The sequence below is a fragment of the Aulonocara stuartgranti genome (assembly GCF_965226115.1).
Source record: "Aulonocara stuartgranti genome assembly, chromosome: 14".
NCBI classification, from domain to species: Eukaryota; Metazoa; Chordata; class Actinopteri; order Cichliformes; family Cichlidae; genus Aulonocara; species Aulonocara stuartgranti.
This window is the reverse complement of record NC_138950.1, coordinates 16503424-16517081: the sequence shown is the minus strand read 5'-3', so window position 1 is coordinate 16517081 and position 13658 is coordinate 16503424. Positions and strand designations below refer to the sequence as shown.

Below are 13658 nucleotides of genomic sequence, written 5' to 3'. Positions count from 1 at the left end.
AGTAAACAGGTCTGGATAACTTTTTTCCCCCATTAATAAATGAAGTTTTCATTTATAAACTGCATTTTGTATTCACTCAGGTTATCTTTGATTAGAATTAACATGTGTTTGATGATCTGAAACATTTAAGTGTGACAAATATACAAAAAGTAAAACCTATGAAACCAGGAAGGGGGCAAATGCCTTTTCACAGCACTGCAACAGGCATCTCTGAAGCTCATCAGCTTATATTTCACACCAGAACCATTGAGAAGGATAAACAGAACGGCGGGAACAATAACATGCATGTTTTTTTGGGGGGATGAACTGGCCCTTTAAGTGCATTTTGTTGATAATTTCACACCTCAGTCTGAGCCCAATGCTTTCAGTTCTACTTCTTCATCTGAGAGTCTGTGACTTCGTGACAATAACAAAACCAGATGCAGTCGTGACACTGAAGCATCTTTGTTTGTTTTTATTTCATTGTCTCTCATTCGTTTCACATTTACTCATCATTGAACCGTAGAAACGTCACAGGTTGAGACCGAAGACAACATGGATGTTTCAGCTTCCCAGGTTTTCCTTGGTTTTTCATTTTATACTAAACAAATATATACAGATATCCCAGGAAGAGCATCGCAATCATAATTAACCCTTTTCCATAATAACAATACATTTAATAAATACTCAGTGTTCTTAACCACACAACGGGAATGAGTTTGGGCTCACCCTTCAACCAGTGGGATTGTCATCATCCCATACAAATAATAAACATGCGCGCGCACACATACACGTACTCACACACACACACAAAGAAATCTGCACAGTCAAGTAATAACATCTGTAGCCAGGATGAACCGTCCTCTGTTCAAAAACTACTCCGGAGATAAAAGTTGATTTGTCAGCCATGACGGGAGCACTTTGTGCCGAGCTGGTTCACCAGTTGCCCAACTTAAAGTGCAGGTGACATCGAACACAGCAGATGAAAAGGAGAGAAGGTGAAGTTTGGAATCGAGTGGCGGGCTTCTGTCAGCGCTTTCTACTTTGTGTCCGTTTCAATGGCGTGAGCAGGATGGGACCAGACCGTCGGTATGTAAGGAATGTCTCCATAAAAAGTTTTTTAAAAAGACGGAGGAGAGGAACAGATGTGTGGCAACCAGTGGTCTCGTTTTAAAGAAGTGAAAAACCGTTCACATGTGAAATGACATGCACTGAAAAAGCACCAGCACACAGAAACAGGCGTATCTCCTTAATCCACACGTGTAAAGTAATAAATACATATACATATATGTATATGTACACATTCACACACAGAGACGCACACTGGGGCTGCTGGACCAATAGAAAAACATTTTTGCTAACAGGCTGCAGCAGGGATGGTGCAAGCACTGAGAAAATAAACTCTGATTTATTTATTTTTTAAATTTTTACCTTACAAGGCTGAGGATATACACCACCAGTGAGAAAAAGGCTTTTTCCTGTCTCGAGTCTGGGAGAGAAGAGGACGACAGATGACACGTGTGAGGATGAAGAAGGTGGAGCTGATTTTATAGGGCTTGTTTGTGCACTGGCATGACAAACAGTGTGCAAAAAAGGAACAAGGACACAAGATTTTCACAATATCAGCGCCTCTTTTTTTTTAAATAATGAAAATGCTCCGCCTTCAGGGAAGAAACATGCAAGCAGAAAGTGTAAAGCTATGCAGACGGGCAAAAGCACAAGCAGATGGATTGAAATGAGCAGTTAGTGAAGTCACAGAACGGCTGTTTGAGTACTCGAATGGCTTTTAAAGAAATGTAGCCTGGTCGTAGGGCACCAGGAAGCAGGTAGAGATGGCCTTTCTGGGCAGGAAAAGAAAGGTAAAGTGGGACTGGGCGCACTACAAGGCTGTTAAAAAGGCCTCTTGGACCCTCAGTGTCGTGCAGGTTAGTGAGCACTATCAGCGAATGGCTTTCTGTGAGGGTTTAACACCTTATTAGGGCACACAAGTGAGGTGAGTTGCATGAGGGTCCTTAAAACAACAAGAGAAGAAGTGGGATGTTTTTGCAAACTTCGGTGAGAGTGCACTTTGCTCGGCTCAGACATCAGTAGGCGTTCCTTGTTCAGCCCAAGCTGTCATGTCCTGGAACAGGTCTGAATGCAAAAGGAAAAAAAAAAAACCTTAAAATGTTTGTTTATTCTTTGATTTTTACTACGAGTACTGCTGCCCACATAGGGTGGCAGGCTGTAGCTGCCCGCACAGAGGAACAGTGTGGTCCAGATTCTGGCCCTCCATGTCCATGTCCATCAGGTTGGGTCGCGCCGCACTAGCGCTGCTGTCCCCTGAACCGAGGGGGCTGTCGCAGCTGCTGCCCGGCGATGAGCTCAGGGTCCGGGAGAGAGAGCCCAGCTTCCAGGGATCAGGTCTTACCCGGGATGGCGTTGGCCTCGGTCGGGGGGCAAACTCCAGCGTCTTGGGCCTCTCCAGGGGGCTGATGAGGCTGTGAGGATCCGGGTCGGGGATGGGTGGAGCGGGAGCTTTACGCCGGTGAGGGTAGATAATGGCAGGTTCAGGTAGCCGGGGGATATCCAGCTTGTCCTGCATACCTAAGAATAATAACAGAGGTGTGTCATGTTTCAAGCAAACACTTCGTGATTTAAGCTGCTCAGATACGCAAGTGTGTAGTCAAATAAATGCCTGTGGGCTGAAGCTCAAAACGGATGTTTTGCATCAAATCTCCATCTCACATTTTTTGCACAAAGCAATTAAGTGAGAAAATCATCTGCGGACTAACTCACTAGAAAATATTCAGCAGCTGCAGCTGTAGATCAGATAATGAGGCAATGTTTTGCATATGTTAGCCCACTAACTGCAAATTTGTGTGTAATTTATGTTGCCTCAGATCTTTTACTTTAGGAAAGTTTGTAAGTAAGTACTGCAAGGTATAAGCAAATATTACAATTACATTCAACACCGGGGGTCATCTTAGTATGCATACTGCAGCGAAAAGTCCAACATAAAGTGAGAGTACACAAAGAAATAATAAAACAATAAAGAGGGAAAACTAGGAAACATAAGAGTACGGCTAGAGAGCTGGCAAGTGGAAGAGCTGCAGGTATAAATACTGAGAAGACCACATAATGAAGTGAACACAGGCGTGGCACAGGAAGTGCAGAAACTACCTGAAGTGTAAGTCAAACCTCCTTTTCCTAATTGCAGCAAAGGCGTGAAGGAGAACTGACAATGGTACAGCAGACGTCTGCCCCGCTGAAACTACAATGTCCAGAAGCTGGACTTCAAAATGCAAATTTAACATCATGACAGCATGTTGTCATCCTCAGCAGCAGATTGGCAGATTGAGCTTACCCCACCTCTTGCCATAGGACAGCTGGGTTAGGCTGGATGGATGGATTTTTTTTTGTAACTTTAGTAAGACTGTGTCCATCCATCACTTGACCAGTTAACGGTCAGAGTGTTGGGGGCCTATCCCAGCTGACCTGAAGTAAAAATTTAATGAACGATAATCCTGAAGGCTGGCAAATAATCATGGACAATACTAATGCAAAGCGAAGCACTGAAAAACCTTGAATGCACTGTGATATAGTAAACATTACCAATAATCTGATTAAGAGAGGCAACACCATGAGGAAAAGTAGATTTTATTACAGCAACATAAAGTTCAGAGTTCCACTGTGAATAGAAAACACGCTTATAATTAACATTTACATGATCTGCACCACTTTGTTGGTTTTGTTGATCATTTTGCATCGCAGTGAGTGGGATGTAATCTCCTTTCCTTTCATGAAGGGTGCTCCAGTGTAGCATCCACCAAAGGAGGTTATAAACGAGGTACTGAAGCTGCCCTGCAGTTACTTCAGGGTCACTTTGCACAGCAAATTTGACTCGATTGTACCCAGAGGTTTCAAAATAAAGCATGATGTGACTAACACAACACAGATGGAACTGACTGTGGTGGGGTATGTGCTTGTAATCGATGCACAGAGGAAAGATAGTGGATATACTGGTGAAAGGATGTTGAAGATGGATGAAGAGAAGAAGACCACAGAGGAGATTTGTGGATGCAGTGAATGAGGACATGCAGAGGGTTTGTGTCACAGGTTGTGCCTGGGATAGGGTGAGATGGAGGAAGAAGAAGCTGAGGAAGTTGTTCTGTACAGTTATTCTGGAAAATCCTTCACAGGGTCTCCATGACGTGCTGAACAGCCACAAGAGCACTTTTAGAAAAAGACTCATTTGACCATGACACACCACAGAACACCACAGGAGCTCATTCCTACCTGTGACACATGGACTATTTTCACGTATAATAACCTGTTTGTATTATTTTTGGATTTATTTAACTTTGGAGTATTATTTTAACATACTGCACGATGAATGGAGTGCCTGATTTTTAACATTTACTTTTAAGCACTTTAATCCCTGGGATTAATAAAATACTCCGATTCTGATGACAAGTTAGACTAGATTTGAGTCCCGTACCTTTGTTTGTTGTGATGTGCGGTGGAGGAGGCATGGGCATGCTCCCGTCTGACGGCGTCCTGTGGTGTCCCAGAGTTTGGGCTCTGGGTCGTATCGCCCCATCTGAAGGGGTGCGTCTGTGTCCTCGGTTCATGGCCATGGCTGCAGATACATGGGTGGGCGTGAGCGACTGGTTGGGCTCCTTCTTGAAGCTCTCGGCCCGCAGGTCCAACAGTGGGTTGAGGGCAGGCGCTGGGGGCGCCGCCGGTGTTCTGACCCCAGCCATCGGGGTGAGGGGATAATCGTCTGGGTCAGAGGGGAGGAGGGACTTGGTGGAGTTGCAGTCCGACAGAGAGGACAAAGAGAGCAGTGTTACAGAGGGAGAAGGGTCCAAGCAGGGAAGCGTGGAGTCGTGGTGTCTGGAGAGAGACAGAGAGAGGTTTCGGCTGGGTGGAGAGGTGCTGCGACGGAAACGTCCGGTCCGCTGGAAGAGGCCATCCTTCTTCTTACGCTGCTCCTCTCGGAGGTCCTGCTCATCCTGAAGCACCTGAAGAGAACATCAGACCACAAAAACGTGCTGAGCTTTACTCTCATTCTGAGAAAACACACACCATTCACATAAGTTTAACAATTCAGCTGCTGCAATGTGACCTGCAAAGAACAACATTTTGGCCCACTGTCTTTGCTTCTCTTAAGCTCTCTTAAGTTCCTCTGACAGCATTTCAGTCAGGTTGATGTCTGGCCACCTTTGGGTGGATCAGTGCAGCATTTTGTCCAAGGTTCTTGTGGTTTGTTCAACCGCAACTTGAACTTTCTAAGATTATCACTCCCAGGAAATTTGTGCCATTATTTTAACACACAGCTAAATGCTCCAGATATGCAGAATGCCAAAGCATCTTCTTTTAAAGAGGTGCTCAGACTTGCCGATGATCATTTAATCAAGTGAATTTGATTATCAGCACCTGGTTCCTACTGACCCTCTTAATTCCTCTGGAAGTAGTAAAAGTATTCTCAACTTTCGGGACTGCAAAGAGCCCTGTGAAAACTGTCTTTTTCACAGGACCATAAAGTAATAATATTGTCGACCTGTACTTTAATAGGAAACATGTTTGACTCAATACAAAAGATCAGGTCTGACTCAGCAGCATCCCACATCTCTCACTGATAATATAAGGGCTTGTTCATGCTGGTTTATCCTTCATAAATGATTCAAATGAGTCTGAGGAGTCCTGGTATCATAGATTCTGAGACATGATCTCTGCCAGGCACTGATTTTATATTAACAGGTAATAAACCGTCTGCAGGAGGAGGCTGTTTATGTGGAGAGGCCATGTCTTCAATAAAGTGGAATCATGCGTGTATGAATGAACACGTCTGTTATTGTGTAAGAGAGATTGTGTCTCCAAGAAGGACATTAAAACACAAAGATATACACAAATAAACAGGATTAGCACAACAATCGAACTGCCTTGAATAGCAAAAAAGCATAATAAAATCTTCTGAATACAAAACCATGCATCATATCTTATGAAGATGTATTAAGTAAAAAATAAATTCATTGTGGGGGTTTGAGGAATAAAAACTAAATGTCGAGACTAAACTCGACATTTCAAGATCAAAGTCACCCTTGACCTTTCAATTTTATTCTCTAAATGCAGCAAAAAAAATAAAAATCCAAATGTCAAATGAAGAAAAAGCTCCTTCCTCATGCAACATGGCTTTAATCTTGCTCCAGAGTTCAACCATATCTCTCCCAGTTTCAGGGTTTCCTACCTGCTGTTTTCCCAGCTGTAGCAAGTCTTGTCCGAGACCCACCGAGGCGAGCAGAGAGGCGCAACCCAGCAGGAATATATCGCTCTTCTTCCTCTGACTGCAGCGACGAAGCGAGTCCTGGTAGCTCACGCCCGTTCCCAAGCCTCCAACCGCCTGACAGGAGCCCATATTCCCAACAGCGGGCACCATGTTGGGCCCCAGGCTGCTCCACAGGGAACCCGAGTCCTCCATGGCCCCGTTACTGCTCGACTCCGAGGGCAGCAAGGAGCCTGGCGATTCCTCAAACTCACTGCATTCCTCTGTAAAAGACAGAATTGATTAAACTCACACTTGTGATTGTGTGAATGAGGCAGAACGCACAGTGAAATGAAAAGACTCACCCATTTCATTCAGGCTGGAGAAGCCAGCAGTCATCGGGGCATGTTTGGGAGACTTGCCCAGATTTGGCGCGCTGGATGACCAAACTTTGCTTCCCTCTGCGAGAGACTTCAACCTGCAAACAGGGAATTTGAATTAGACTGGCAGGACATCAAGACTCCATTTTTTAATATATTATCAGAGGCAACAGATGCTGTGAAAATAACATTTTTTAAACGAAAAAGGGACATAAACCGGTCAGGTCGATGCCACTTGAGGACGCGATTCATACAAAGCGAAGATGATTACTTTGCTTCTGGCTTCTCCGCTCACTGTAATGAGATATTGATCTAAAGGTTTTGTTTCTGTGTGTTATCCAGACGAGTATCTGAAGAAGCCCCTTTTTCTTGCCTGCAGGTGAACAGACAGTGGGCCTTATAATCCTGCAGGTGTTGACACTGCAGTTTCATCAGGTTTTTACAGAAAACAAAGCTTTCTGTTCAAAATTAAAGAGCTGTGACTTTCTGTGCCTGTTGCTGGAAATTATTAACCACAAAATCCATAGTTTATCAAACCGTGTAAGAGCAGCCTGTCACTCCACATACAGTGCTGTCAAAAAAACTTCTCCCCCTTCAAACAAACCTGAGAAAATACTAAATTATCAAAGCCAAAGTATATCTTTAACTTTGAGCAAAACTGTTGACGTACTTCTCCTCGCCGCCCACTCTCTCTTTCTGATGGGTGGAGCTTGGGCCCCAGGTGCGTCCTTTCTTCTTATTGGTCGTCAGGTCTTCCTTTTTACACACAGCGCTGCGACCCCACGTCTTACTGCCATCACTCGGCGTCACTGAAAAACACAGCAAACATTCAATAAACTCCGGTCCATATCCTCACTAGACTTATTGACGTTAACGCTCACATCTGATAGCTCTCAGCCGGGGTATGACCCCAGGGCTGGCAGGCGGGGTCGTGCTCTCGCTCCCCTGGGTCTTCCTCTTGTCCACGCTGGGCGATGCCTGCACCGTGATCTTATGCTCGAAGCCTGCAAAGACAGGGAATATGAGAAGCATTTACATGACAAAAGGAGAGATTGATAGACAAAGAACTCACAAACAAACTGGCGATTTGGAAACACACACAAAACAAGGCGCAGATTTTGAGGATAAACAGAAATTACATCAAAAGGAGGCACACAGGAGGCGTCTCCCCATCTATTGTATTAGAGTATTAATACGCCATGAGAACATATATTTTGGATTTCCTACATCCTACTTTCACTTTAGGGATAATAAATTGACTGAAAAGCAGAGTTAAGTTAACTTTACTTATTATTGGGTTACAACTCGCGACAGCAACAACATATTGGAAGAGTGTCATTCTAGGAAATGCAGTGACGGAAATTTTGAAGCATATAAACAGATTCATGGGAAAATTATCTCTAAATTATATCAAGGCCTCAGGAAACAGAAAGATAATAACACCAAGTACAGTGAAACACAATTGGGAAAAAAGAGCCAAACTTAAACGCAGAAATAGCTGAGGCAGAGTTTGCGTTGTGACACAGTATGATCATCGTGCAGTAAAAGTCAAGTGTTTTGTTACAGTATGTTTAACGCTGAGAAAGATGCTAGGCTATCAAATCCCTGTAGCTGTCCCGGCACTGTATCTTGTAATGAAAGTAATCAAAGAAGATGTTATTATCTGTGAGTGATGTTTGGAGTATCCCACCTGTTCGGTTTTCCTTCTTAAAACGTGTTAAATAAAAAGCGATTCAAGACAAAGATGAGCTAACTAATGAAAAAACACAAAGACATGCATGTCAGGATAGCTGCTGACTGTAAACTGGCCGTGTGAATGTAAGAGTGAATGGCTGTTTCTCTCTGTGTTAGCCCGGTGATAGACTGGGCTCCAGTCTGGATGGATGGATGGATGATGGATGCCATGTACCACTCTTTGTTAAACACACATCTGAACTGAAAGGCTTCTCTCATAAAACCTGTTTCTTTCTAAAGTGTTACTTTGCATTAACTGTGTCCCAAATGCAGCTGTTAGGATTAGCAAAGTAATATGACGGGTTTTTCTTTCCACCTTTAGTAATGAAGTGATATTTTTTTACTGGGACATCCTTGTTAGCCTACATGAAATGATTTGGTAAAACAAACACAAAGGGAAGTATCAAAAATGAATTTTTTTCTTTGCCTTTGTGATGTTTTCCATCAAAATCAAGGAAAAGTGATTACTATCGTTTACTATTCGTGAGTCAAAATTTCTACTTACATACTTAAACATCTGAAAAAATAACTTAATGATGAGACAATAACTTTGAGTACTTGAGTATGAATTTTGAGGAGATAACCCAAACGTATTTACTCATGGATGACAGAAACGCTTTGTTTTCACTGGCGGAAACGAGCTCCCAAAGATTAGGGAAAGGACATATGAGGTCATTCTTTTAGGAATATTCAAATGCAGCCAGTGTCCTAAATTTTCCACCTGAAAATACCCCATCTCACAGGAAGTGACATCATACCACCTTTGTGCACCTGATTCACCGGATTAAAACTGTCCGGGTGTGATTCCTGTGTGCACCCACCAGAGGGCAGACTGATACAGTTGCTGTCTCTGCCCAGCTTCAGTAATCGGCTCTTCTTGAAGTGGCCCTTCCTCTTCTTGACGCTGGGCTTTTCCTGGTACATCTGGTGGATGATGATGTTCAGCTCTCGCTCAACAATGTCGATCTCCCTCTCTGCCAGCTCCTGCTCCCTCTTCCTCAGCTGTTCCTCCTGCTCCTTCTGCTCCTCGGCTGCTCGGGCCAGCGCCTCCTCCCATGATCTCAGCTCCTGCAGAGAAGCAGGGGAAGATGAAGAGCTTACCACAGCACCTCTTTTGAAACCTCTTTCCTGGCATTTTGTTAGCTGCTAACTTAATTCTTATTTGCAGAAGCAGCACAGATGTGACAGCGTGAGATTCCTCTCACCTCCGTATGAAATGTGACTTTTATTAAAGCACTTCTGTCTGAATAAATCAGCTCAGAACAGGAGAAAAGAAGAGCAAACGAATGTACTCACATTTGTCAACTTTTAGCTGGAAACTAAAGTTCTGATTTACTCATTCTGTCTTTGTACAATGTGACTTCTAACCACAACACTGAGCATTATAGTACAGAGAGGATCTGCGCGCACATACGAGCGCTTTAAAGTATTTTTATATGCAGACATGTTTTATAAAAATCCACCATTTCTCACCTTCTCTTTGGCCCTGAGCTCGTCGAACATCTGCTGGATCTCCAGCCTCCAGTCTTCTTGTAAGGAGTGAAAGGACTCCAGAGGCATCTGAAACATGGCCGACTGCTCGATGGCCAGCAGCCGGCTCAGGATACTGGTGAACGACGGCCTGCCGTGAGGGTTCGGGCTCCAGCACTCTGAGGAGCAGCAGACAGTAAGAATCTGTTGTTTATTATGGATTTCGCAGCTGTAATCATGACTTATAACTATAACGTAAAATTACAGGCACACGTGAAATAAAGTGCCATTTAAGTTGTGTTTGCAATAATTGAACAGACGCTACTTTTTCTTAATTAAGTGTAAAATTGTCACAGAAATTTCAAAGATTTCAAATATGAAACATTTAAAAATACATAAGCACATTTTTTTAAAGGCATAACAAATGTGATCTTACGTAATCAGGCTTCTAATGTCAAAACATATTTTCACACAATGTCCTTGGAAAAATCTCACTACCACGTTTACCAAAATAAAGACTTTAAAGGAGGGACTGAGCTAATCGTAACTATGTATTTTTAAACTGCAAATTATGTCCTCAAAGTCAAATCTGTCATCATCTATTTTATCCAGCAAGATAATATTATCACACTTTAGTTTTTTATGGCAATTACATGTAATCTGTTTCTAATAATGCAGAATTAACTGTGATAGGTCAGCAAGAATCACATATCTGTAGCCGTCTACATATTTAACTATTACATTTCCACTCATCCACCTTCTTGTTTTACCATAAAATAACCAGAACCCAACCAGCCTGGCAGTCAGCTGAGTCGAGCTCATGGACAAAGACTCACTGTTATACTTGGAGAAGATGTCACCATAGTTTAAAACCCTTTACATTTACAGACCTTCAACAATCTCTTTGAGAGTAAATGCAGTTAGTCCAACTCGGACTGTGACAGTTTGCAGAAAGGTCGTCTCCTATCAGGAGACCTGTGCAATCGCCTTGTGATAAAAAGTGGTCGTGAAGAGTCGCAGAATGCAAAGAGGATCCTGTCGTTTTTTTACTCAGGTGTCTGAGCCACTATCTTGCTCTGACAAAGCTACGTCCTAATTCAGACTAAGTCTGTTTTCTGTTTTTTTTCCTATTATTTTAATTTATTTAATAAAATGTTGGTATTTGGCGTCTCTGTAACATGGAAACATGGATTGTTATCTAATTAGCTTTGTCCTATACTGGGAAGTGGATGGTACAGAATAAATGCATGCAGCAAAATCTATAAAAAATAATACAGATAGTTAGATATAGATATGTTTACATATCAGATTTTATATATTCATTTTGTCTGAATTTTTCCTTCAAGTTTTAGAAAGACAGACAGTGGCTGTGCGACGGACTGTGCAGGGTGTACACCACCTTCTACCCTATGACAGCTGGGATAAGCTCCAGCACGCCGTGACCCTGGGGATGTTTGGATGGATGAACAAGCACACAATAAAACCTAAAAATGGATTTTTAGGTCTAACAAAATGACACATAGATAATTTCAGTAGACTCGCCCTCTACCCCATCGACAGTTAATGTTTATTAGCCTATCACACAGCGGTCAGGTTATTAGTACAGCACAAAAAGGACTTAGCCATGAATTGCTGGCTCGGACAATTCTTCCCTTTCTGGCACTCAAAGCGGCAACAGGAGACGTGGAAGGAAGCGAGATGAGACGACATATGGCGACCATCATGAGCCAAACCCCGACTGCCAGTGTTGCCGAAACATGCCGCACACCTACAATAATCTGCCGAGCCACAAACTGATCACAACTGCCTCTCCGACGTCTAACTACAAACACACAACCCGTCTCCTAAAAGTCCAACAGATTAACACAAGAGAAGCACTAACAGTGGAAAATTGAAAACATGGAAAAAATAGGGGCTAAAAATACAGCCTGCAGCAGGTGACGTTCATTTTTTTAATGGATCTAAATTACCATAAAATCCATGTGGCGGGAGAGGAGATGAAAGTGAGCCGATGACAGGAGTAAACAGAGTGTAGAGAGTAGCGAGGGATGACAAAGGGGAGATTAACGGATAAACTTGGATAAGATGAAGTGGGGGAAAGGAGCTTTAAGCAGCAGAGTGGGAGGGAAGTTTGGTGCTGTGGTGCTGACAGTTTGAGACGCATCTCTCTCTCTTTTTTTTTTTGTCTTTTACATTAAACCTGCCCTGCAGCTTTAACCATCCACATTTTTTTAAAAGTAACCTGGGAATAAGCATATTAGGGCAGCTTAGATATAAAGCAAGTGTGTGTTTAAACAGGGATGATCTGAACTCTGAAACAGGAGCCGGTTAATACTCCACCACTGTTAACAGCGATTATTTGCAAGGTGAAAAGGAGAAATGTGGCCCGGGGGGAGCTCAGGCATGTATAAAAAGTAAGTTAATGAAACCGTCCAGACACGCGTCGTCTATTTTATCTCTGTGTTTGCTTCTCATCTCCCAAATGTGGGATAGAAATTGTTTTAAAATGAACAACAGTAACCTCAAAAGTTACAGGATCTTGAAGTCAGTGGATATGAACAGCCTGTGGGCTTATTTAAAATGTTTCAGCATTTTCAGTGACAGTTTAAGGTCATATTCACAGCAACATTTTAGGGCTTTACTAGGTTATAAAGAGAGACAAAGGAGAAGGGAAGACATATTAAAGTCATTCAATGAATAAAAACAACTCGAGTAATCTCTGAGATCATTAAAGTCAGAAAACTCAGATATTCCTTAAAATATAGTCAGAAATGTCTGAGAAAAACATTTTCCCCCACCTATGTGAAATCTCCTCTTTTTAGGAGGTGTGTTTCTGAAGTGCAGCTGTTAATCTGCTAATCTAACTAAAGCAGCAAGTGAAAGTAAAGCTTAAACATTTTCCAAGGTGAGGTCGAAATAGTAAAGCAAAGTAAACGCAGGTAAATTTAATGTGCAGGACCGAAATTTAAAGATTTCTGAGGGAGCTCGGAAAATTTCATTGCTACTGTGTTAATAAAGATTATGATTCTTGCCATCTCACTATATAAAGTGATATCATAAAGATTAAAAGAATGTAAGCCGATAAATTAACATATATGTTCGTGTACATGAGCGAAGTGGAAAAACTGCCACAAGCTTGGGGAAAAACTGCCAACTGGATGGGTTTTTGATGATGACGATAACAATAATAATAATCATCATTTTGGACTTTTTTAGTTTTAGAAACCACTTCCTGTAAACTTTTTGAGTTTTTTTCTCTTACCACCTCCTACGTTGCCATTTTTGGGGGTGTTTTTCATGTTTTAAAATCTAATTTTTAAGACAGGAAATGAATATATTATTAATCTAACCACAAACCCCAACAGAAATACCGCAGTGACACATCACAAAACACAATATCCAGATCATATGCAAAAACATGCCGGAAACAAACCAAATATATTTTCAAACAGCTTTCAGTGCGGCTGCTGGAGCAGCCATACCTTCATCTTCAGCTAACCGTGATTACATATGTGACAAACACACACACACACACAAAAAAATCACTTTGATTACATTCTTGACTGAGGCTGTGTTCAGGTAACAACCTTCTTACCTCCCAGTAGTTGAGCAAAAGGTTCAGGGCAGGTTGAAGGGACGGGAAGCGTCAGCTTGTTCATTGCGACTCCGTAAGCTACCGCCAGTGCATCTATCTCCCGGTAAGGAACCTCGCCAGTGAGCAACTCCCAGAGCAACACACCAAAACTATGAGGAGAGATAAAAAATGAGATATCAACATTAAATCTATTCTAACTTAAAAAAAGTTTTCAACTGTCACCTTCATTTTTTTTAAGTGTAGAACATGCTGT

The 13658-nt window shown here is 42.3% G+C and overlaps 1 protein-coding gene across 1 annotated transcript in view; it reads right to left on the bottom strand.

Annotated features, from left to right (window-relative positions):
• Positions 1-439: 439 nt before the first annotated feature.
• Positions 440-13658, bottom strand: part of map3k10 (mitogen-activated protein kinase kinase kinase 10) — a 47326-nt gene continuing 34107 nt past the window's right edge. The window contains exons 3-11 of the mRNA XM_082502567.1: positions 13406-13554; positions 9814-9989; positions 9162-9408; positions 7488-7610; positions 7277-7415; positions 6592-6704; positions 6212-6510; positions 4460-4985; positions 440-2565 (exon numbers count right to left, since the gene is read on the bottom strand). Of these exons, the coding sequence (XP_082358693.1) occupies positions 2171-2565; positions 4460-4985; positions 6212-6510; positions 6592-6704; positions 7277-7415; positions 7488-7610; positions 9162-9408; positions 9814-9989; positions 13406-13554 (2167 nt within the window). The 3' untranslated portion in view covers positions 440-2170. The remainder of the gene's footprint in view (positions 2566-4459; positions 4986-6211; positions 6511-6591; positions 6705-7276; positions 7416-7487; positions 7611-9161; positions 9409-9813; positions 9990-13405; positions 13555-13658) is intronic.